Here is a 26,893-nt window from a genome sequence, read left to right as displayed (position 1 = left end):
TTACACTGATCTCTTTTATCCTGTAGCTTTCCCCACCTCCACCACTTACCATTACCACAGGCTCTAAGCACTACAAATACTTTTCAAAATAAATAGCCAAAGCAATTAACAACCTCCCAGCTTCTTTCTGAGCCAAGTGGGAGACATACTTTAATTACTATATATTCTGTTTTCCTTTGCATGGGCAAGCATGTGTGGGTTGCTATGTGTTCCAGAGTCTTTGAAGAATTGCAGGGAGAGAAGATGGATCAAAGAGTGAGGGCTTCTCTCTAGAGGTGGAGAAGGGGGTGTCCTTTCTCCTGAAGAAAAACATCAAGCTTCCCATCAGCTCCTGGTGAACTATGGAAAGGATGTCCTGGAACTGCTATCACAAAGCTTATGTTTCTCCTCTTTTAGATTTTTATTAAATTAATCTGATCTCAGTGTCATGGGTTACTAAGCTAGGAGGCTGCCCTTTGATGTCTCTTCCACAAACCTCCCTAGTCACCACACCCACTTCCTTGCTGCTCTGAGTGCTGGGGTTTCTCTACCAAGAGCAAAGTTGTGCTTCATTCCTTCCCAATCACATGAAGTTGCTGGAGAAGATGAAGCCAAAAGAAACAGCCAATGCAAACAGAAACAGCTGTAACAATTTTACATGGCATGGTTCTGATTTCCTTGATTTCTGGGTCTTCCCCTACACACACACAACTTCTCTCTTCTTTTCTCCCATTTTTAGGGATTGGCAGCTATTGAGGGTGGAAAGGAAGCTGATTTCCAAATTTTTGGTTACTATCCAGTTGTAGCAGTTGGCTCTAGTTTATTGCAGGTGGTGGCAGAATCCCAAGAAAAAGTACATTGGGAGAAGAAAAAAGCAAAAGGGAAAGGCAGGAAAAAAGAAAAGAAATTAATGCTGCCGAATGAGAAAGGATCCCCATGTACAGGTGCAAAAATGGAATCTGTGGGCTCCACTTTTCAAATCTTTTAACTTTTGTTTTTTCCTTCTGAAAATCAGATACTAGACTGCAGATTTTTTTTTTTTTTTGGTACTAAACACCACTAACATTAACACATCCTAAAAGACACATGGCTGAGCAACTTACAAGTTATACCCTTGTTGGAGATCACCAGCTAAGACAGTCCTGAACTGCATCAAGGTTCTTAAGGCAAAAAGGGAAGGTCAGCAGTGGAGAGAATTAGAATAGCAACAAGCCAAAATCCAACTACAAAATGTAGCTGTGATTCTTCTTCATTTCCCACATGAATAGCCATAAACCTGATTTCTCAGCACTATTAACTATTTGACTCTTCTCAAAAAAAGTCAAGATGACTACTACAACCGTGCAATCGCAGCCACCACCTTGACTTTTGTTGCTCCCTCCTGCTTCTAAAGAAACATGTGTTGCATTAACTCAACACTGAATTTTAAACTGATGGCACTAAAAAGACTTTGTCTCAAGTTATCCCTAAGGGTAGCTCTTCCATTTTTATGATATGGGAGCTGCTGCTGTCGCTACTCTAATTCTCTCCACTGCTGACCTTCCCTTTCTGCCTTAAGAACCTTGCTGCAGTTCAAGATTGTCTTAGCTGGTGATCTCCAACAAGAATGTAACTTGTAAGTTGCTCAACCATGTGTCTTTTAGGAGGTGTTTTTTCAGGTTAACATGAAACGTTCCTGCATTTTCCAACCCACCAGTGCAGACATAGGTGTTGTTATGTGCACATATATTTTGAATTTCTCAGGCCGAGCAAATAACATAAATTCGGGGGGGAGGGGGGTGTTGCCAAGAAGCAAGTAAGACAGTCATCAAATGGTAAATTGTAGGGCAAGTATCTGAAAAGAGCCTAATTAGGGAGGCTGACTAAAGAGAAAGCAAAACGTATCAACAGGTACAAATGAATGGACAACTAAGTGTTTAGGGTACCAGATCAAACCCAAATGATGCATTATGATGAATCACCGCTTTGATAGCCCTCACCCGTCCTTTTGATTTGGACATCAGCAAGCCCAGCAGTGCCCCCAATAGAATAATGATAAAACATCCAAAATCTTTGATAAAATTACAAAAGTCTTACAAAATCTCATAAGATACTGGTGGTCTAGCATAAGATCTCAGCTATTTTATTTTATTTTTCTTTGCACCGAGGCCATCATGCTATGGTACCTACAGCCACAAAGAAAGTTTGTTGGACCCTGTTTTGGCACATGACTTTGAAAATGGATATTCAGATTATAACGAATACCAAATTCCAACACAGCTAATGGGATCTTTGTGCAAAGTCCTGTTACTACTACACATTTCATGTGGAATATGATTATTTTTCCAGGGCAAAGAAAATTTTAGAAACTTCCCTTTTCATAAAGGAGAACTGGTAGAGCAAACAGACTGTTGTAAATTAGAGCAGTATTTATAGCTACTGTTAAGGGCACAGGTTCATACTGTCTCCAAAACAGCTTTATCTTGAACTGCAACTGATAAGGGAGTAATCCTCAGACATTTTTCTGCTCATCCTTCTCCCAATTTGTGTCTTTAACTGATCCTTCCTCTACCCAGTCCAGGTTCCCATTTTTATTCCATGCCTAGTATTAGATGTAATAGGAGCTATTTACAATAATTAAGGGACCATGAAATAAATGAGGAATTATACTAAACAGCAAAAGATGACTATATTCCGATTTAAATGAGGTGTCTTAACACACAGCCAGAAGCACAACCAGCTTAAAGCAACTGCTTTCTGTAAACTTAAATAACATGGCAAAGCCCTAGTACTGCAAAAACCTCTGATCCAACATTCCATTTTGGAAAGATTTCTCATAAATACACCAAGTTTCTTTTGTGGCTTAGAGTCAATTAAATAAACAGCACACATTCCTCTCCACTTGGTTTGCTAAGATAGCTGTATCCAGACCATCAGTTCATTGTAGCATTCTATGCTTTATTGTGGTAGATTCTGTATTTAATCATGATATACACTAGAGACCAAGTGCTGCCACTAGATCTGGGCTACAAAAAAACTAAATGTCCACCAGATGGCAACAACAAGACCCAGGAATCCCTGCATGGCCATCTAGTGGACATCTAGATCTTTGCAACTCAGATAGGGTGACCCTAGCCAGATTGGAAGTTACGACGTCAAGCAACAAACAACTAGGCCAACAATATGGCCTGTCAGATTTGTTAAGATCCAGGCTCATGTCAAATGCAAAGATTAGCATCCTCTTCCTGCCATTTGTAACTATTTATCTTCTATAAAAGCAGACACACCTTTGGACAAACCCATGTGCAGTTGTCTGAAAACAAGATAATGAAAGGAACTCCTCCAGAGAAGTGGTGTTTGCATAGCATATTTCTTTGCTGGGTAACAATCAGTTTGGAAAGAGATACTTCCATAGTGGAAAAAATAGTTCAGACAGTCAAATTCAAATTTGCAGATTTGATTTTTAATGTACACTTACTCATGTACTATTGGTTTCATAACTACAGCAACCTTTTAGGATGTAGATCAGAAGGAGCTCTATATTGGACCATTTATGGTTTAAGCAGCTGAGCAGTGAGATGGGCATTTGTCCATATTTACAATGTTATATTTATATGTATTTATAAATGACATAAACATTTAAATGACTTGACTGAGCTATCCAGCAATTTTTGGCTCTGCTGAGTTTTCCAAAATAAAATGGCATCTTGATTCAAAGGTATCAGGATAACATCAAAAAAGCTCCATGATGTCTTCAGCTGTGAACACATTATTTAGAAACATGTGAATAAAGAGCTTAATGAGACTAAGATTACTTTCTGCTTCTACTTCCCAATCCATCCAAAGCAATTTGAAGATGATCGGTTTTTGTCTTCAATCTTGCAACACTGAGAACAAGAAACAAACATTTCCTAACTCTGATAAACCAGTTTCTACAGTAACTCTCCCTCCAAAATAACACCCCCACTGCACACAGAAGGGAAATAAAATAAATTGTGTGTACCACCCTTCCCAATCCAGTCCCTTGTTTCACTTTGTAGTACGGTTACATGTTAAAAAACAACACTGGTTCTTATGAAGAACAGCTACAAAGCCATGACGCCAGTTTTCCTCAGAAGCTAGTAGTGAAAGTAGGAATTCCAATAAATGAGAAAACTGTCCATCCAGAAGCTTTATAAGGCCATAGCATTTTTTTTTTAAAAAAAGGATCAGTTTTATTATTGTGTCAAATACACCACACCTCAGCTAGAGATAGATTAGATCAGCTCTTAAATATAAATGATGCCCATCATGAGATAACAGAAATCCAGAGCCACTTACAAACTGGAGCAGAATCCTTGTGTTGAAACGTCCTAAATTCTTCTGTAACAGTATAATCTACTTCCCATTGGAATGTTTAGACTGAACTACCCTAAATCCACATAGAAAAAAAGAAATAGGCATGCTCCCTTGAAATCAATGAGATTTATTGAAACCAGTGAGACAATCTTATGTGAGATACCCTTGTGCTGTTTGATACTAATATTAGTCAAATAATGCATGTTGCTTTATTTAAATTGCTATTTCAGGTATTTTCTTGAATGATTCACATTCTCATTTGTAATAAATGGTTCTGAAACAATGATGTAGAACTTAACATGCTATGAGCTTCATCTTAAAAATTGAAATGTTATTGACAGCCTGTAAGTTATAATATACTATTAGAGAGAGCCAGTTTGGGGTAGTGGTTAAGACACCAGGCTATAAACCAGGAGACTGGGAGTTCTAGTCTTGCCTTAGGCACAAGGCCAGCTAGGTGACCTTGGGCCAGTCACTCTTTCTCAGCCCTAGGAAGGAGACAATGGCAAACCACTTCCGAAAAGAACCTTGCCAAGAAAACTGCAGGGACTAGTCCAGGTAGTCACCAGGAGTCAACAATGATTCAAAGGCATACACACACACACGCACACACACACAAACACACACACACAGAAAAAGTGCTATTATACATTAATTACATTTGAGACATGGCTCAGATAGAAATAGGGTTTTAAAATTTAATTTACTTGAGACGCAGCTAAGAAGGAAGTTGGGTGTCCACCAGAACAATTCTTGCAGTGAATTATTGAGTAGCAGTGGTGAGTTGTGTGGAGTCACTCAAAGCTTTTATTTGTATCTGTATCTGTATCTGTATCTGTATCTGTATCTGTATCTGTATCTGTATCTGTATCTGTATCTGTATCTGTATCTGTATCTGTATCTGTATGTATGTATGTATGTATGTATGTATGTATGTATGTATGTATGTATCTATCTATCTATCTATCTATCTATCTATCTATCTATCTATCTATCTATCTATCTATCTATCTATCTCTCAGACAAAATATTTGTCTGCAGGGAAAGAATTATTAACCTATCCAAATAAGTTGGCAGATACTACTGAAGTTGAAGTCTTAACATCAACTTTATTACTCTGCCTGATGGAATATATTTCTCTTGCATATACAGAAAAAAAAAAGAAAGAATGATTGGTACTGTGCTTAAACAGGCAATATTATACTTCTCATACCAGTGCCTAAAGCAATGGATGTAACATTTAAATACAGCAAAAAAAAAAAAAAAACCTCTTGCCATCTTTTATACGTTATAATGTTGTTCACTGCGTTAAATTTCTACATCATGTCACAAGCTTTAACATACCACTGTTGTCCTTTCTGCGTTTAGCCAAACTGCATGATCACATTTTGTCCCTAGAAGAAAAAATCTAGCAAATTCCAGCAATGCTTACGATTTCTACACTGACAATTTATAATGTCACTCATCCATTGCTGTGGTGCCAAATCTCTAATGCCGACAGGCTTATTTTCACCAGAGCAATGGCTGAGTGATGCCATTAAGTCATTAGAATGGAAGTCTTCAGTATCTACAGTAGTCCAGGGCAGTAGTCCAGGGCACACAAACCTGGCAGAATAATTCTTCAGTGGGGGCTGTTGTAACCTGTAGGAAAGTAGTTATAGATATAGTTAACAACTCTGTTACTCACCAGAATGTTCTTGAACTGAGAAAATAGTGACAGTTCTCAGCTATCAAGAGCGACTAGCCTTGATATAACTGTTGATGTTTTAGGCTTGCTATTTTTTCTTGATCCTAGGGGAGACCTACATTTCAAAATGCTAAGACGTTTTCCTTTTAAGTAGCTCATAGAAGGCAACCTCTTGGTGGTCAGGGGGCAACTTAATACTTGGAAAGTGTCTGAGGCTGCAGGCTGTGAAGCAAAATAGGCAGGACCAAGTTAAACCTGTTAGGCTAAGATGTTCATGTTTTTTTCTGTTGTTTTTTTTTCCTGAGGGACTTCTGGTTTCTTTTCCTATCATCTTTTAAAAATATACTAAGCCCTTTCTCTCCTGCCTCAGAACACCCCAGAACTAATTCACTGATCTTCAACTGTAATCATTTAAATGGACATTAGTTATGGGGACTTGCGGGGAAGAAATGGTGAACTGAAGACTGCTCCATTAAAGGTGGAGCTGATGACTAGGGCAATATGAACAGCCAGTAAGTAGACCGGCTCTTTGTAATTCCTCTCTAGAGAAGGAGAGGACTTGAGATCACCCACAAGTGTTCCAGACAGTTGTTCCTTGTGAGGAGACTGCAAGACGGCAGTCTCCGGTGGGTTTAGAGCTAGAGGAAATGGGGGAATAGCCAGCTCGCTCAACCCACAGTCTGCACCATTAAGGACATGGGTTTACATACTTCCTTTTCTAATCACTTTCAGAAATTGCTTGTTAACTGCTGTTTAGCTATTATAAACCTTTGGATTAACAAGTCTGAAAACACCAGGTGAGTTTCCTTCAATCCTTAGTGAAAGAAGTTTTAAATACAGGTTTTAGGGATGGATGGATGGATGGATGGATGGATGGATGGATGGATGGATGGATGGATAGATAGATAGATAGATAGATAGATAGATAGATAGATAGATAGATAGATAGAAAGCAATTCCCCTCTCACCCCTATGGGTGGTATGTGTCTTCCTCAATCTCGGGTCCTCTACCAGAGGCCTGGGAGTTTGAGGGTTCTGCGCAGTATCTTAGCTGTTCCTAGCACTGCACTCTTCTGCACAGAGAGCTCTGATGTTGTTCCTGGGATCTGTTGGAGCCACTCTCCCAGCTTAGGAGTCATGGCCCCAAGTGCTTCTACCACCACTGGGACCACTTTGGCCTTTACTTTTCACATCCTCTCTATTTCCTCCTTCAGGCCCTGGTACTTCTCCAGCTTCTCATGCTCCTTCTTCCTGATGTTGCTGTCACTTGGCACTGCTACATCTATCACTACCGCTATCTTCTGGTCTTTGTCTACTACCACGATGCCTGGTTGATTAGCCAGTACCTGCCTGTCCGTCTGGATCTGGAAGTCCCACAGGGTCTTAGCCCTGTTATTCTCCACGACCTTCTGTGGAATCTCCCATCTGGACTTGGGGGGGGGGTCTAGCCCATACGCTGTGCAGATGTTCCTGTACACAATGCCAGCTACTTGGTTGTGCCGTTCAGTGTATGCTGTTCCTGCCTGCATCTTACACAATCTGCACCTTGGGTCCTGTCTAGTGTGGTAGACCCCTGCTTCTATGGATCTGGTGCTTAGTGCCTGTTCTTGTGCTGCTATGATCAGTGCCTCAGTGCTGTCTTTTAGTCCGTCCCTTTCCAGCCACTGATAGGATTTCCCAATGTCAGCCACCTCAGCTATCTGTCGATGGGACATCCCATACAGGGGCTTGTCTTGCCATGGCACTTCCTCTGCTTGAACCTCCTGCCTTGTCTGCTGCTGCCTGAGGCATTCTCTCAGCAGCTCATCTTTGGGTTCCATCTTACTGATCCACTCCTGGATGCACTGGGTTTCATCCAGGACAGCGGCTTTGATACTCACCAGTCCCTGCCCACCCTCTTTCTGGCTGGTATACAGTCTCTGGGTGTTGGACTTGGGTGGAAACCTCCATACATTGTGAGGAGCTTCCGGGTCTTCACATCGGCAGCCTCCATGTCTTCCTTTGGCCAGCTCACTATACCAGCAGGGTATCTGATGACTGGCAGGGCATACATGTTGATGGCATGGATCTTGTTCTTCCCATTGAGCTGGCTCTTCAGGACCTGGCTTATCCTTTGGTGGTACTTGGATGTTGCTGTCTTCCTTGCTGCCTCCTCATGGTTCCAGTGTGACTGTGGGACACTAAGGTATTTATAGTTGGTCTCTATGTCTGCTCCATTGGTCTTAACTACCTTCCCTCTCTTTACTATCATCCTGCCACACTTCTCCAGTCCGAATGACATCCCAATGTCCTCATTGTAGATCTGTGTTAGGTGGATCAGTGAGTCGATGTCTCGTTCACTCTCAGCATACAGCTTGATGTTATCCATGTAGAGGTGGTGGCTGATGCTGATTCCACTCTTGAACCTGTACCCATATCCAGTCCTTGTGATTATCTGGCTGAGGGGGTTTAAGCCTATGCAGAACAGCAGTGGGGACAGTGCATCACCTTGGTATATGCTGCACTTGATGGCCACTTGTGTGAGCTGTCTTGAGTTCACTTCCAGTGTTGTCTTCCACAGTCCCACTGAGTTCTTGAGGAAGGTCCTTAGTGTCCTGTTGACTTTGTATAGTGCCAAGCATTCACAGATCCATGTGTGCGGCATTGAGTCATAGGCTTTCCTTTAGTCAATCCAGGCTGTGCTCAGATTGGTCTGCCTAGACTTTGAGTCTCGGGCGACTGCCCTATCTATGAGTAACTGGTGTTTTGAGCCTCTGGTGTTGTTCCCAATGCCCTTCTGAGCTGTGCTCATGTACTGGCCCATATGGTCTTGTAGCTTGGCAGCTATGATGCCAATGGATAGAACTTTCCATGTTGTCAGGAGGCAGGTTATTGGCTGGTAGTTGGATGGTGCTGTTCCTTTGTGAGGGTCTTTCATGATCAGCACTGTCCTTCCTTGTGTTAGCCAGTCTGGGTGGGAGCCTGCTGCTAGCAGTTGGTTCATCTGTGCTGCTAGGCGTTCATGCACTGATGTTAGTTTCTTTAGCCAGTAGGTGTGGATCATGTCCGGGCCAGGTGCTGTCCAGCTTTTCATTTTCTTGACCCGCTGTTGGATGTCTGCTACTGTGATGGTGACTGGTTCCTGTTCTGGGAGATTGCTGTGGTCTGCTTTCAGGTCCTGCAGCCACTTTGCACTGGTGTTATGCATCTTCTCTTTCTCCCATATGTTCTTCCAGTACTGTTCAGTTTCCGCTGCTGGTGGCTCAGCTGTTACTCTGTGGTTGCACTGCAGTTGAGAGTATGGTTCTTTGGAGAACAGGGCATTTATCTTCTTGGCCTCTGCTTCTCTAGTGTATCTCCTTAGCCTGGTAGCCAGTGCTGTGAGCCTTTGTTTAGCAGTCTCTAGGGCTTCAGATGGAGTCAGGCCCACGTATTTTTTCAGTAGCCGAGTCTTATCCTTAATCTCCACACCCTTCTGTAGTTCCAGCAGCTGACTGACTTCTCTCCAAGTTGCCTTGATCTTAGCCTCCAATCGGACTCGAGGGTTGACTGTAGCTAGTTTATCCATGATCTTATGCCTCATATCAGCTGCTGTGCTCTGTAATGGAAGGGGTGGCAGTGACATCCCAGCTTCAGGTGTTGGCTGCACATCTGCTTGTTCTTCCAGGTCTGCTTGAGTCCAGGTTGTAATGTTGAGTTGGTCTATCTCAAGTTGTGAGAGCAGCTTCCTCTTCACTATGTTGAAATGCTGGGTAACTAGTTGTTTCTCAGTTAGTGTGGATGTAGGCCTTCTGTCTATCCATAGTTCCCTCATACGTTTCATATATCCCCTCTCATTAGGTCTGCTGTTGTAGAAGCATTCCATCATTTCCAAGTTCTCTTGTCTTGTCCATGTATGGTTTGTTCCAGTAGCCCACTTAACATCAGATTGTCCTGGTTCCACAACATCTGACATGGACCTTGTTAATCTGGGCGACGTCCAAGCCGGCATGACTCTCTTGGCTCGTGTCACTCTCATATTTTGAGGTAGGCAGGTGAAGCGTTAGGGGGTCTTTGCCCAAGGACCCCTACTGATAAGGTAGGTACCAGCCGGGATTTGAACCCCGGTCTCCTGCATCAAAGGCGGTGTTCTAACCACTACACTATCCAGCCGCTGTATCTATAGATAGAGATAGAGATATAGGAATAAACAGCAAAAAGGTAATTAGAACTTTGATTTTGGAAAGTTACAAACAGACTAAGGGTCCAGATAAATTTGAAATAAGATTTTGGAATTAATTATAAAGAATCCTTCCTATGGGAAAATTTTTGTTTTGAATTCTTTTAAAAAAACATAATAAGACTTTCAAAATTGGACACTAGAAGGAACTAGAAGGAACTAAAGATTACAATTAAAGGAGAAGAAAACTCATACTTGACTTACAAATACAGAATGAGGCAAAATATTTTAACATTGGACATAGTAGAGGATATTTTTGAACAGTGGACCCAGAAGTTAATTTTAGTAGTGTCTGCCTCTATAGATAGACTATGTTTACAAGATGTTATGAAAGAGGAATAAGTTTTACCTCAGAAGATTGAGACTGATCTGAAAGTGGATTTTAAAATGACAGGTTACAAGAATGATATGGAAAAAGATACTGCACTGGACATACAAAAGAAAGCGGCTGATGTCTTAATAATTAAAAGAGATATACAAGTAACAAACCAAGAGAGTGACTTGGATAATTTTCCTATATTGGATTTACAAAAGAAGCTTGTTAAAGCTTTGAAGAATTTTGTGAGAGGGGACAAAGAAAAAATGAAACAAAATCAAGTTCTAGGACATTATTTGAAGGGACTAAAGATCAAGATTGTTAAAAGTAAAAGGAAGGAATATAAAGTTGGTTTATTTGATCAAGGTTAAAATAGTTATGGTGCTATCTCTGGTAACCCTTAATGGACTTTTGCTGATCAGGACTGAAACAACAAGGCTTTAAGGATTTGTTTACAGATAAGAGATGGGGTATGGGAAGAAGAGATCATTTGTTGTATTTTAAGAGAAGGTGATAAGTTACTAAAATTGTTTATACTTGTTGCGATGAAAGGAAAAGCAATTTCTTTATATATTTCTTTTTTTTCCTCTATTATATTCTTTTTCTTTCTTTTCTATTTTCCTTTCATTTTTTTCTTTTCTTCACCTTCTATTTTTTCTTTTCTTTTTTCTTTTTTAGTTTGTATTAGTTTTTATCTTTGTAATTGTAATTTTTAATAACATTACAATTACAGGCAGTAATTCTACAGAATTATCCAATTCTACAGGCAGAGAGAGCTGGCATCTTGACTGATCACACAACTTCACATGTGACTACCGTTACTGGGCGCAGTGGCTCTTAATCCTAAATCAGTGTTTACAGACTGCAGCCACAAAAGTTCTGATTCTCCAAAATGCTCCTCAGGAAGCAGAACAGCAAGAGATGGCCCCAGGGACCAGAAAGGAAGAACTCTGTCCTTTCTGAAGCAGACCGTGGAATCTAAACATAGCTCCCTTGTCCATGCTGCAGAGATCCTGAGAGAGCCAAGTATGGATGTCACTAAGAACAGCCTCTGGAACTGAGAGTGATGTCAGATTTCAACCACATCCTGAAAAACATCAACTGACTTATTCAAAAGTTCCACTCATTTTCTGTGCCAGATTCCATAGGTGTTTTTTTCAATGTATCTCTTTCTCTCTTTAATCAGCTGGAATTTTACACATTTTCCATCCAGCTAAAAATTCTCAAAGCTGTTTTCTCACAAATGCTGCAGGATTTCCTTGCTATACAACATAAAGGGCAACAGAGCTATCGCTTACAAAGATATACGACTGCCCTCCCTCTTCTAGATGTGAAGCGTGAGAGAATTTCCATGTACTCAAGTTTTCTGCGACCTTTGGCATTGTGCAAGTAAATGCCTGGGGCCAGATTGCAAAATTACAGAATGAATACTCCCAGTCTCAATTCTAGGTTTCATTCATTCCCTTCTTTGGGCATGTCCACATTGCTAACCACAGACCAGCGTCTCATACAATCAACCCTGCTTTTCAGCACCATTATATCATTTCCCTCTTTTTTGTTGTTTGTTAAGTAATATTTCTAAATGTTAATATCCATAGTCTTAAACATTTAACACAAGTGATTTAGAAAGGAAAAGAGGGAGGATAGAGAGTTCACATGGTCAGGAAGCATTGGGAATCTGTGGCTCTGCAGATTTGCTGAATTAAAATTCCAGCAGCCCTGGCCAGTATGGGAACTGTACTTCAGCAACATCTGGAAGACTACTAGTTTCCTATAAGTGCAGCGCATATCAGTACCTTAGGCACCATACAGACATCGTGTCATGACAAAGATGCTGCACTGATGAGTTGGCCTTCTACCAGGCAGATGGAATATTTAAAGAAATAAGCTATTTGGAACTTACTCGTGGCAATGATGCTAAACATTTGTTTTACAAATACCAATACTGAATCCTGCTTTTCCATCACTTCTAAGCTCTGGCAAATTACAAACGTAGTCAAAGTTTAATGTGCTCTGTGCTCACAAGGGCAAATCTAAAAACTTTGCCAAACTGATTCTCCTGATTTCGTTTTCCAAATCTAACAGTAGTGCCAGGGTGTAAATCTGATTTTCTGCTTCATTTTATCTAGAGCAGAAAACAAATTCTGTCTCCCTAAGCCAAGTATTTCTCTAGCTATCACTTCAAATGTAAAGCTCTTTCCACTTCAAATTTCAGCAACTGATAAATGGGCAGTAAATTGGTCTTACATATTAAGACCAATTGGGTGAATCCCTATAGCAACTTTATACTTTGACAACTTTTTTTCTTAGAAAAAGAAAACTTACACAGTAAAATATGAATATTCCTGACAAATATCCTGGAAAAGTAGAAAACAATAGCTATTCTTTCCATTCCTACCTTATCTACCATGTTTTAAGTTATGGATCAAACCACCAGGGAGAAACAAACTTAGAGAACTTGTTTTACAAAATCCTTTGAAATTAATTTTAAATTATTTTAAATATTTGCCTTTAAATATATTTTGTCTGGCTTGGAGGGCTGTTACTTTTTTTCTTTTAATTTCCAAGCAAAAACTGTGTTCAGCTCCAATGACAATCATTCCCTTGCTCCATCTATAACAGGGTTCCTCAACTTTGGCAACTTTTAAGACGGGTGGACTTCAACTCCCAGAATTCCCCAGCCAGCATTGCTGGCTGGGGAATTCTGGGAGTTGAAGTCCATCCGTCTTAAAGTTGCCAAGGTTGAGGAACCCTGATCTATAACATTTTTTTTAAAGGTCTGCAAGAACAGATGTACCGCTCTTTTCATAGCAGTGATTTTGAAATGTCATTATTTCATTATTCTTTATTTCTGGCACACATATCAGAAACCCCAGGGTACATTTTTCGTATGTATTCCCCACCTGAATAATTCCAAAATCAGTGCCATGAAGGCAACTGATAAATGGAAACCTATCTGGTAGCAACTTAGTTGACTCAGAAAGATCTCCCATGGCATACCACGATAACAATTCCAATGTCAAATCATATTCATATGCACTGGGTCTTTAGAACACAACACTCAAAAAAACAGCCCCAGGGAAGAATGTCTGCTAAAGACAATGTGAAACTGTCTGAGTAACTGTAGATTCATGATTTTTAATGAAGAATGGGGAAGAAAAGGCGTTTGTAAGCAGCCTGCATGATTTTACAGGTTGTCTTGTGGATAAGTTGTTCATACAGACACTGTTTTGGATGCCAATTGGATAGTCCAAGTGAGGTTAGTAAGACAATATCTTGAATTATGATCTAGGATGCATTTATCATTTGAGCTTTTGAGACCTGAGGAAGTGGATAAGGTTCTCTGTAGGATGAATTCTGTTCCAGGCTTCATCCATATCTCTTTTGAAGTCTTGGGGCAGCCAGACAGGAACTGGGTGGCTGGATTCAGGATATGGCTAATGCTTCTTTGAGGAAGGCTGTTAAAAGTTACCACTTCTGAAAGACACAGTGGTTTGCCCTCACCATCTATTTGAGTGGATAGTTTCAGCTGGTAGTTATAAGGAATGATTGGTCAACTCCCTGGCCACTCCAAAGCAGGGTTCTTCAGGGCTCAATCCTACCTTATAACATCTATATAAAATCACTTGGAGAATTTCTCCATCTATTTAGGGTATGCTGATGACCCTCAATCATATTTCACCACCTTTTACCAAGCTGGAAATACTGTAGATGTCTTGAATCAGAATCTGAAAATTTAAGGGCCTGGATTAGGATAAACAAGCTCAGATTAAATCCTACCAAGACAGACTTGCTGTTTGTTAAGAAACACCCAGGAATATTGTCTCCAGTGGTGGCTCTTGATGGGATTATACTCCCCCAAAAGAGTTAGGTCCATGACTTGGGACCTTCCTAGAATTCCACTGCAGGTAAATGCAGAAACTGCAGGTAAATGCAGTGGACCAGGGAGAATTTTCACCCAGAAGTTATGGTCCTAACTGCACTAGGATGTTCTAGTAAATCATGCCCAGATCACCACACAACTTAACCACTGCAACACACTCAACATGGAGCTGCTTTTGAAAATGACTTGGAAGCTATAACTGCTTAGAACGAAGCAGCCAGGCTTCTAACCTCTTCTTAGGTCATTGCACTGGCTCCCAGTTGGCTTCCAGGCCCAGTTAAAAGTGCTGTTCGGGACCTGTAAAGCCTTATGTGACAGAGTCTGGCATACTTCTATCTTACCAAACGTGATTCTGTCCATCCCGTCATCAAGACCGGGACTGACAAGAATCCCGCTGAGGTCTGTGGGGATGTGACAAGATGCCAGGCCTTTTCGGTAATAGCCTCTACACCCTGGAGTACTTTACCCCCAGAAGTATGATTCTCTTTTTGTTTAGAAAGGCCCTGAAGGCTCTATTCCAGTAGGCTTTCAGCCCATAATGTAAATGTTGGGGAACCACTGTTTATTATGTTAAAGATTATTTTATATTATGTTGTGTAATTTCTTGTTTTGCTTATTGTGCACTACCCACAATCCTAGTGACTGGGGTGATATTTATTTATTTATTTATTTATTTATTATTACATTTGTCTCTGCCCATCTCCCCCCAATGGGGGACTCTGGGTTGCTTTCAACTCAATAAAAACAATAAATAGATATACAATTAAAAACTGATACACAGAGTTACAAAAAATAAATGGGAAAATCCAGGAGGCTGATGGTTCAAGATAGCAACGCCAGGCCTCTAAGGGGCTAGCCAACCCCACACTTGATGACTTCCCTCCTTGCCCCAGGCCAGATGGCAGAGCCAGGTCTTCAGATCCCTACGAAAGGCCAGGAGTGAGGGGGCCAATCTCACCTCCAGGGGCAAGATATTCCAAAGGGCAGAGGCTACAGCAGAGAAGGCCTGCTGTGTGTGTGTGTGTGTGTGTATGTATATGTATATGTATGTGTGTGTATGTATATATATGTGTATGTATATATATGTGTGTGTGTGTGTGTGTGTATATATAAATAACAGATAATATATACAACATATAGAATAAATAAATAAATGAATCATTTTATTTGCCTAGTTCATCACTGATAGTAAGTCATACCACACTTTGCAGATAGTGATGAATGAGAGGCACACAACAAGCTAAACTAAAACCACAAACACTGTATTATGGCTTAACCCAGGATATGGAGCCCAACATCCCGTGCTCTGCTTCTGAGAGGTTAAACTTCCATGAATTGTTTCTAACTGTACAGATAAATGTGTGTGTATGTATTTGCACAAGCACATTTTAATTATGCATTTGCACAGATAAGGACCAAACATTACCTAAATTTTCGGGCTGTTGTGAGTCAACTTTATTCCCAAATTTTGTTAGTCATATTATACCAAGGTCTGTCAATGGTTCATAACAGAATATAACATCAAAATTAAAACCAGAATGATTCAACTGCATGTACCGTATATATATTGATGCCTAGCCAATAGACCCATGCAAGTCAACGTGAACCTGAGAAAGGAGATGAAGGTGTGAGTAAAAAAATCCCTGGGAACTCTTGTATGTCAATCTGTGCCTGTTAAAAAACCCACATGAGTTAAACACTTAAGAAATTAATGTTCAAAATGGACAATACCCTCACCTGTACTCTTAGTGTCCTGGTGACCTTGCCTGCAAGTACAATGTAGGAGAAATGCCATTCTGTAAATGTAGCAATAACAGATAAAAGGTCAAAACTAGGCAAGGCTTAATTCATTCATATAAACTGACCACTATAACTTAAAGAGCCTCAGCTTGTTCTCCCCAACAAGCCACACTTCAGCTGTGTTGCACCATCATGCCCATAATCCCTAGACCAGGGTTTCTCAACCTGGGCAACTTTAAGACGTGTGGATTTCAACTCCCAGAATTCCCCAGCCAGCATATCCACATGTCCACACAACTTAAAGTTGCCCAGGTTGAGAAACCCTGCCCTAGAGAGTGGCCATGCTAACTGGGAATTACAAAACACATCCAAATATGTCTGGAAGCTGTAAGGTGAAAAAAAAAAAAAAAAAAAACCAATTTAGGATATTTTCCCCAATGGTTTTCAGAGTACACACACATACAAACACCCCTCCCCCCCCCCCAACCAGATGAGTAAGCTTAAGAGCAGTAAATAAGTTAGGAGCATAGCAACAAAGTGCTGAGTCCAGTCATTTCCCCCAAGAGAGCAAGCATGGCTCTGTGGCTTTATCAGTGCTTGTAATTAACACCTGGCTCAAACATGTTTATTGGCAAAATAGAAGATGGGGGAGAATGGAAGAGAAATCAACCTTGAAATTAATTGCCTACAATTTCTATGGGCTCCTTTAACAATGGGCATTATGAAATACTATTCTCCCCGCCCCCCCCCCCCCCAAAAAGAAGAAACATGCAGGTCTACGACTCCATGCTTCTATAAGGAACCACATATTTAATCTTAAAATAGCATTTCTCCAAATAGTGTTTAGAATAATTCCTATTCAAATGCTTGCTGTATTGTGGAAGCATTAGAAAAGTTGTTTTAATGTATTTCTTTTATCATTGTAGTGACCCAGACTTTGTTGAAAGTGAATTTCCACATTAGCCATGCACTATATATGACAAAAAATGAATGTTCTAGGTTTCTGTTTGGTTTAAGTGGACAATAAATATCATATTCGTTTGCAAACTGGAGCCAAATTTCCTCTCTAAATCTAAAGACTTGCTGTTATCTTGGCAATATTAGAGAGTGATAAGATGATTAATAAAAATGCAAGCACCTAAAAAGTATGTGTGTTTTTGTAGACAGATGAGATAGAGGTATAATTGGTTTCACTATTCTGATTTAGGAACAAGTCTGTGAAAACATTTGGTTGGCTTATTAAAAATTAAAAATTGGTTTATATGAAAATCAGGCATATTTACTGTCATCATTTTGGACAGCATCCAGACAACATAAAAAAAGAAAGAAATAACATGCTTTTCAATTTCATACAGGTCCCAAATCAAAATTCTGCTGAATATTTTTTGTTGAATTCTTCATTCCATAGTAATACAGTACCTAAATCTTCCATTTGGAATTTTGTGTGGAAGAGGCATTTGCTTTATTTTTGTACAAATGCAAAGAAAACTAAAAGAAGAAAACTTTTAAAAAGAAAAAGAGAGCAGGATACATCAGTCAGTCTGCACCTGGGACCTGTAAACTGTTTGTCCAGATTATCTTAGCAATTCTGAAGGCATCCTGTTTGTTCCACAGTGCATTGTTTTAGGGAATGCTAAGCAGCTGTTCTTTTTCTGAAATCTCTTTGTCTGGCTAGATTTTATTTTTATTTATATTCAGAAAAGTTCTCATTTCTCTCCTCAGGGCTTGCTAAAATATAAAGAGTCATGGTGAGAAACCATTCTGTTCAACCAGTTCAAAACCTGAACTCATGTACTGCAATGAAATGAAAACATGGTACTTTCAATCTTTGGAGATGTCTCAGCCTCTCTCTGCAGTGGGGGTGCACATCCGGCATTGAGATGGGAGCAAATCAAGGATAAAGTCATCCCGCAGTATAAAAAAATTAGCAATAAATGAATAATACGTAGATAAGGTGACAGCACAAAGAAAATACGTTTCTGGTTTTTCCTTCCCCCACCTTTTTTTGTTTGTTTGTAAAACGATTATTTTCTTTCAAGTACCTTTAACCTAGATTCAAATAAAGAAGGCAAGAGAGGGGGCCACCTCAGTGCCCTTGGGCACAAGGGTCTTGGACTCCCACTTCCCTTGTGCCTTCAACAATCTGGTCACATAGGGAAGATAAGCCCCCCACCCCCTTGGCTGCTACATAACCTCCTTGGTTTTCCAGAATCAGCAGTTGTCTCAGTCAGCAGCAACATGGCCTCTACCAGTTTACCCTTCCACCTTAAGGTGGAAGCTGAGCCTAGTGCAGGTAACTTTCTTCTATGTTCTTGTGGCAGCAGAAGGGAAGCAGTGGTCATATGACCCTCCTCCTCCCTTATCCTCCCCCCCTCAATTGGCATAGCCTGGGATCGAGGCCTACCACCTGAGTGCTTTCATCACTGGGGGCTTCATTTGAGAGATTTCTCTTGGGGTCTAGAGAGAACTCTACTTAAACCACTGCCCAAATGTCATTGGTTCTACTCCCACCACCCTGCCATTCTGATTTCCTTGTCTTCTGAAACAGACTTCCTCAACCTGTTGCCCACCAAAGATATTGGAACTGTAACTTCTGTAAACATCTGGAAGAGTCCAGATTAGAAAAATCTGTTTAATGGAAAGAAGTCACTGCTGCTCCCTTCTGCACATCAATGAATCTCCTGGAGAGATATATTTCATCTCTGGTGAGACAGCTGATATTATTTTATGCATACAGATTTTCCCTTAATGAGTGCAAAGAAACATATTGGGCAAGAGGTCAATATATTCAACAGGGCAAACATGTATGAAACCAAGAAAGGAAGTTAGTAGTATTCCTATAGTGCTGTCTATATGGATTATGCTTTTCCACAGAGCTCATGCCATGGCCACAAGCTCATAAAACAATCAAATAACAAGGTTACGGCCATCTCATCTTTGGAGCTGAGAACCCTTGCAAGACTTCAAGAGGGAATGCCAAAATCTTGTGAGGTTTGCCATTCATGCAATTCCATCCATTTGTTCAGCGTTTAACTCTTATTTAATTTTGGAATCCCGTGGACACTTCCAGTTGCCGCACAGCTTACCTAGCTCAAGGGATTTTCAATCTAAATGGTTATACTGGGGGGAAAGGAGGAAGAAAAGAAAAGAGATATATTACAGAATGGCAGTTTGATCCCACTGATAGCTATAGAATAAAATTATGCAGAGAAATAACAGAAGTATTTCAGATGCTAAGTACCATGTTGTGACTAGAGTCTTATTGATCACATACATCCAGCAAACTTCTTGAAGGCCAGAAATGTCTTCTGTCACTGATGTGTCTGCCTCACCGCGAGATTCGGGCACTCACCTTGCCTGTACTGCATGTTTCGCTGCATAGGTGGTGTTCCCTAAACAAATTCTGTTACTGTAGGAACTTCATTTTCACTAAGTCGCAAGAAAAAAAAAGTAGCAGAACATTTCTAAGGCCTCTTCATCAAAAAAAAAAAAAAAATCTGGGAGACATAAGAACAAATGCAGCTGCTGAGTTACTTTGCTGCTGCCCCTGCTAAAAAAAAAAAAAAAAAGTTAGATACTGTACAACTTTCAGTCACTGCAAAGGAACGACATTTTTAGAAGTCAGGATGGGAACAGACAGACAAAGGCAGGTGCTGAAAGGAATCGGGTCCCGTGGGATTCCGGATATGCTGTGTAGTACAGAAGCTATTGCAAGTCAAAACTTAACAATAACTGAGAAAGTGGCTTCCAGCTGAACCAGCAGAGTCTATCTTTAAGCTTAGTTGGTGCTGATCTGAAGTGTGTTGTTCATTGCCAGAATGCACATGCCGTGTGTCACTTATGCTCCCCCTCCCTGCATTAAGGCCAATTAAAACAAACTTAAATCTTGCCAGCAGCTGTGCTTTTTCCTCTCATGTATATTCTACTCCAACGTTTCTGAAGATAATTGTGGGACTTAAAAGTTTGGATTAGAATAAAGGTCTGGGAAAGTCCCCTTCTTTAATGAAAGCTATTTGTGTCATATAAATTATCCGAGGCAGAAACAAGGGATATTCTTTAGGCATAGCAAAGAAAGCTAGGCCTCAAGGATCTTCAGACTTGAACGAGCAATCTGCGGAAGATGCATCAGGCAGATTTTGTGCACACCAACCAGGAGGCATTACATTTCTTAAACCAGACCATCTACGTCACCCACGCTGCACAAAATTCATGTGATTTAATATGCAAAAGCCAAGAGCCTGTCTGCTAATCCTACTGATTAAAGTTATTTCCCCTCCACAGTTATTAAGAGCAATGCTTTATAAAACCCCTTAATTATCACATAGCCACTGATCAATAAATCCAATAAACATGAGGTAATAGTAGCAGGGGTGGGTAATGGCAGCATTTTGTGCCTGCTTATGTGGAAATAATTACATAAAACTAAACTCATCATCACAAGCTCACCTTCTACACAGCAATCATCCCCATTAAGCATGGCAGGCAGCAGATGTAGCCGATCCTGGCAAAACTCAAAAAATCTAAGCAGTGTGGTGTCTGATTAATAGCTGAATGGAAGACCACCAGAAAATACCAGGACTGTAGGCTATGCTGGGAAGTCCAGCCATGTCCATACTGGTGTGAAGAAATCTATATGCCCATGTAGTTAGCAGGAGTTGGGCTCTCCTTGAAAGACACTTTCCTTTTATAAGGCACAGATGTGCTTCTGTGATTCTTGCAATGAAATCTGAGTGTCTCTTAACCTCTCTGCCATCTTGTCAGAGAAAAGGGTTACTTCCTGGAAAAGCCAACAGTGAAGATGTGCAGATAATTCTACAATTACAATCAGCAGAGACTAGATTATGCTAAGAGCTAATAACATGCCAACAGATCCTGTAAAGCCAGGGATTCTCTGGCTTGATCATACACTCCTGTAGTCCCCAGAGGTCCACAGCTTTTCCAAGAAGCTAGAACTGATGAAGCCATTATGTACTGAATGTATTCTGAGAAAGTAATTCTACTGGATTTTCACCATGCAACGACTGCAAAAGTCATCTCCAAGTCAAACCTAATTCCCGATGATGACATAGATATGTCCATAAGATTTTCTTGACAATATGGACCTGGTTTAGCACTGCTTTCTTCTGGAATGTTTCTTTGACCTTCCAGTCTAGTCTACAGTCACAGGTATCCACAGCCAGCTACAACAATGCCAGAATGACAGAAAATATATTGTGACTTTACCTCTTTTTGTACATGCTTCAGAAGGACATAAGATGCAGAATTTGTATTGTGACACACATTTCATTACTTGCTTCCCTTTCCCCCATCCCCATCGGCCTGAGATTCCCTGGTATTCTTCCATCCAAACCCTAACCAAGCTTGGCCCTGGTGAGCTTTTTCAAGATTAGCCAAAGTTTCTAGATGCTGCTACCTGCTAGAATACAAAAATCAATACACTTTGGAAAATAAATTATTCTGAATCCATCATGCTTGGGCAAATGTTATAAGAAGTAGACTTCAGGAGGGTGCTTTTTGATAGAGGAGAACTTTCAACTGCAACCACCACTCTGCTAAACACCACTGTTGAATTGTATTGGGTAAGTGACTCATAGAAATGAACGCTCCTTGACCGCTCTCTGAGCTTCACTCACTTCTAATGCGTATGAGCAAATGTCTGTATACTTCCTTCCTTTCTGTTTTTATTATGATTCCTGTATGACCAAATACTCAATCTGTTTGTTAGCAGTTGTGCTGAGATCATTGGCAATGTTAAGAAAAGCAGGAAAGGCTCAACTAGATGAGCTTCCAACTAGGAGTATTTACAGAGTAGCAGGGGGGGAGGTGTGCATCAGACCATCAAAAGCAGCATCACAGCATTGTGACAGAAGCCCCACACCTATTTATGTGCACCACATATATGTACAAAAGGGGTGGAGCTTGTAGCATGATGCTACAACACTTTTGTCACTCTAACAAAAGCAGCAAGATCCTGCAGACACCCACACTTCCAACTGATACTCTTGTCCAACTTACCTTTCAGGCCAAACTACTTTGTTCTAAACATACTGGGAAATATGCATTTCTTTCACGTTTAAAAAATTATCAGACTTTAAAGAAATATATACAATGAACATGATAAAAATGATAAATCATACATATCTGTTCTTACTTCATTGTACTGACTATGTCCTTGAAGAAAACAAAAATTAAGAAAGAAGCTGGATAATTTGCAAAACTATAAATAAATCGTTTAAAGTATCAAGTTGTGGTCTTGGTTCCTTTTATTCTCTTAGAGGAATCAATTCTGGAATACCAGGCAAAACTGCAACAACAGGTAAAAATAGTAAAAAAAAAAAAAAAAAAGTAATTACAGAAATGTTCTTGTACTTGAAGAATCACCAGAAATAAGACTTTGATACCTAGATGCAAGTTCTGCCAAATAATGAGCAGATGAGACGTTACATACCAGTAAAGAATAGTTTGCTAACAGGAACTTTTTTCTATTTTCAATCTACTAAAAGAACTAGGAACTAGTTTTAACCAAAGGAAACCTTGAATATTGGGCACAATCCCACTTTAATATCCTGTTGATTATGCATATTTAACTCTGTTTTGTTACAATTACTGGACTTTGGCTTGTATTTACAGTTTTCAGGGTTATATGACATCATCTGGGTCTTCTAACAGCATTTTTTAAAAATATGCATTAATGGAATGCACAGTTTACTAGAGTGCAGTCTGGAATTCTTAAATTTCATCTATTATTAATACAAGAATGAAAAAAATGAACCAATGGCTGCCTATATTGTGTGTCATAAAAAAATCATTAAAAAATTCAGGGTGAGAACAAGCTAGTGGTTCACCATTTTTGCATTATAAATAGTTATCTAGAGTTGTATTTCATAATTTAGCTTTGGCCTTGGGTCTATCTTCTGTGACTAGTTTATGATCAAAATAAATCACAAGTAAAGAACAGCTTTTATTTCATGTCAATTTTATCTATTAACCACCTGGGACAGGTTTCCATTGCCCCAGAATGCAACCTCCCACCTTGGAGGCTGGGAGGCCTCTGCCTGCAGACAGCAAATGACTCACCTGATAGCTTCAGCAGCTGGCGGAAGAAAGGCATCAACAGCTGGACTGCATCAGCCCGGCCACATGGAAGGAACTGAATTTAAAAGAGAGATGAAATTGGACATAGAATAAAAAAAGCGAAAAATGGCATACCATTATTTTTATTTTGCTCTCTCTTTAGCAGAGAAAAACAAAATGTTTGTTCCACAACTATGAATTCAATGATGAATGTCAATGAAATTTCTTTTTCTTTCCTTTCTTTCTTTTTGAAACTACGTATCAAATTTGTTAACGGCTTGCATTCACACTGCTTATGAAAGATTGGTTTGGGAATGGCGACTTAGATGTTAGCATCTTGTCTTCCTTTTACAGGATGAGGGGAACCTGTGACTTTCCAGATTCTGTTGGATTATAACTTCCAGTACTTTGCCATTCGCTCCTGTATGTTGGCTAAGCTCCCTGAGTTGTTCAAGGTGATCATAGGTTTCCAGCTCTGCAAAAGCTCATCCATACGACCTGTCCAGCCCATGAAAAGATTCTGAACAGTCTTGCAGGCAAAAGATGACGCATGGCAGTAGATCCACACCACTGCTATATTTGTCATCTGGCCCATTTTAAAAAGATGTTTGCTCTGAGTAGACCATCTTGCTGTTTCTGAAGTTGTTCCTCATAATTCTCCCTGCAGGAAGACAGCTTTGGTTCACTGCTACCATGGCCAGTGCTTTAGCATTCAAAACAGCTTCTGTTCTTCAATTGCTGGAACTTGTGCTTCAGTTCACCCATACTCTACATCATGAAGTTTGGAGCTCCAGTTCAGAGCACAATGCTCACCAAATGGCTTGTAGAACCATTCCAGGACAAAGAAGGCGGCAAATAATCTAACAATGGGGGCTTCTTTCTATGTTACTAATCACCATGCTGTGCCACAATGAGATTCTACTCAAAGGAAGAACATTTATACCCCTATTCTGTGACTAGTACAGGAAATGCAGCTATTAACTAGATCCTTCCAGATCTGGCTTTTAGCATAACTTTTATTTAATACAACCTTTTTCAATTATCTCCAACTTTGTTAATATAATGACTGCCTAATGGATGCCTCTTAGGGCTTCTACTAAGGATCAACAAATCTTACCAGAAGCTTGACTTTAACTTGGATTTTATATTTTCCGCAAAATGTGAGGATAAACAGTTGCTTGCTTCTTCCCAGTAAGTTTTGGCAGAGAGCTTGATGTAGTCTAGCACTATTTTGGTACTGAATAGGGCCTGGTGTGCATAACTATAGACTTCTTTTGCACACAGACATGTTTAGACACTAGTCACATTTTTTTCCTTTTCTCAACTCCTACTGGGGGAGATTTTTAAGAACTATGGGAAATTTGAAAGCATGCATGCTACTTTAAGTCGGCACTTGGCTTAATATATTGTCAGCTGAATAATTTGAGATCCTCTATGTTCTTGCTTCCTATTGTCCATGTCATTATTTTATTATTTCTTTTCACTGATGCCAATAGCCCAGTAAAGTCTGTGTAGACTAGACTTACTCTTTGGATTAAACTGATCAGATTTACTGCCTTTTAAATTATTGACTCACCTGATATTTATAAACAATGCACTATACTTGGATGGGCCCTGCTCTATTTGTGGGCTCTGGAACTCTTACTCCCATTTCTGCTCTACTTTTCCAAATGGCCTTGACTGCATTTCAAAAGCTTTTAAGTAGGATGTCAGGAGAGAAAAAAGAATACCGAGAACAGGCATAAAAGCATGAACAGAGCATGAAATGAAATAAAAACATTTTAAACAATTGACCTGCCTGTGTAATTCATTCAGGTTTAATTATAATTCCCCCTATTTTAATTTAAAAAAAAACATACATCAGAATCACCTGCAAATTTTGGATGCAGATTCTTCTAAAACTGAGAGTGGCCTCTTAAAGGCTAGCAGGTCATATTGTGGCATAAGCTTTTTTTGCTATCTTTTACAGGAAAGACTGAGATACATTTGGAAAGAAGGAAGAAAATGTTGTAACTTGCAATACCTAAAGGTATCAATTGAGGCTTCCTACCCTTTATGTGCTTGTTTTCTCATCTTTTGTGTCCTCTCATAAAAGTATGAATCACATGGATTCCAAATGCAATGATCTCCTGCGGCCTCCCCTTGTCTTTGAGAATTCACAATGGTGCAGAAAATTAGCAATTCCATCCCCCAACACCCAAACACCTGGGCCTGCAAAGCCTGCATCCCCACATGGCAAAAGAATATTCTAGAACGCAACTGGGTTGCAAACAGAATTAAGGAAGAAGAGGCCATGAAACCCTTTCTTATTTTGCTTGTCCATTGCCCACATTTCTTTTGAAATTGAGGATGCACAATGAAATCAAAGTCACAGGGGCCGCTCAAATGTGCTCTTATTGATTTCCACGCAGGCCTCCTTTTTCCGCAATGCAGATGTGCATTTTTCAAATGAGTTTGAAGAGGCGGCTTTGATCTCTCTCGTTCACCAGAGCAATATATGAATTAAATGTAATTGTTACATTTGAGGCACTAAAAAAATGATGGTTAGCCTGCCTTGAAAGGACAGTCAGGTTCTGAAAGCTCTTTTCAACCTTTCTCAGCTTAAACAATTTTCTGGAGTGGGAAAGTCAAAGGTCACCAACTGTGAAAACATAAAGAAAAAATACAGAGTGTTTCTATGAGTTATAGTTCTGTTTTTTTGTTTTGTTTTTTAAAGAGATTTTTCTCATAGCTCTAACTTTTTAAATAGCCAATATGAAGTGCATTTTCCCCATGCTTTTAAAATTGTTCTAAGCCCCAGAACAAATTGTAATAAATTTGTAAATTAAGTTTGATTTGGATTGGATTTGAAAAGTACAATCCAAAAGCACATCCTGGGTGTATTTTGTACCCGGTTTTCCAGAAGTTTTCAAAAATCTAGATATCCCAAAATCTGAATGTCGTGTCATTCTTTTCAAAAAGAAATGCATTTATTTACTTCCCCATCCCTTCTTTTAGCTATTCATTCATTTAGCCTTTAGGTAGATGGCTTGCAAAGCCTGAACAGCCTCTTTCTAGCCTGCACACTGTTGGAAACAACCCATTCAGTCACCAGCAAACTCCAAGCATGACTTCATTCTTCAGACAAATTGCTGTGAAAAGGCTATACAGGAAGAAGGACTGTGGGTCTATTTTTAAACACACTGCCTGCCTCATAGCTCAAAACAGTGGTAAGAAAAGTTCAATCGTTGAGGGCCTCAGTATATCCTTTTTCCCTTTCGGCTGAGCTGCCAGAAAGCAAGTTCCTTTGTTTGGGGGTGGGGGTGGGAGGGGAGACAGACAGAAATAATGAGGAGACAGATTCCATTTATGCTCGATGGCCATAATCCAAAAAATATGGGGGGTTAGACTTTTCTGTAGGTTTGTGAATTTGTGCCTAATTCTGTGTGGGTGTAAACATCTTACTGTGGATTTGGGAAACCAGGGGTTTCCATGTAATTCTGTTCTGGATTTAGGAATTTTAAAATGCAGGGGTCCTCCTCTTACAGCTTGTCCACACATTTGTGTTGAGTCAATGCCTACTCAAAAAGGGATATGGTTGTTTGAATGCAACCTCACATTTTACAAAGTGCCTACTGAGAGGCTTTGTATTTTGATCACACCCCTAATCTGCAACCTTAAGAAAGAGAGGTACAAAGAGAGCAACCCACCAGCCTCCCT

At 40.0% G+C, this 26,893-nt stretch overlaps 1 protein-coding gene across 3 annotated transcripts in view; it reads right to left on the bottom strand.

Annotated features, from left to right (window-relative positions):
- The window catches only part of LOC112540344 (uncharacterized), a 542,784-nt gene that overhangs the window by 221,950 nt on the left and 293,941 nt on the right, over positions 1-26,893 (bottom strand). For 2 of the 3 annotated variants that reach the window (XR_015793932.1, XR_015793933.1), the window contains exon 3: positions 23,198-23,270. Coding sequence is in view for 1 of the 3 variants with exons in the window: in XM_088130654.1 (XP_087986780.1) it covers positions 8,646-9,980 (1,335 nt within the window). In the remaining 2 variants the exon portion in view is untranslated. Of the gene's footprint in view, positions 1-8,125; positions 10,122-16,117; positions 16,177-19,206; positions 19,671-23,197; positions 23,271-26,893 lie in introns of those variants that run through there. The other variant, XM_088130654.1, reaches the window with a different exon arrangement.

The sequence above is a fragment of the Python bivittatus genome, unplaced genomic scaffold, assembly GCF_059951505.1.
Source record: "Python bivittatus isolate LINGU-HERP-01145 unplaced genomic scaffold, Pbiv_v1 ctg000840_np1212, whole genome shotgun sequence".
In the NCBI taxonomy this organism is placed as follows: domain Eukaryota; kingdom Metazoa; phylum Chordata; class Lepidosauria; order Squamata; family Pythonidae; genus Python; species Python bivittatus.
The sequence above is the reverse complement of the archived record's forward strand: the minus strand, read 5'-3'. Positions and strand labels throughout refer to the sequence as shown.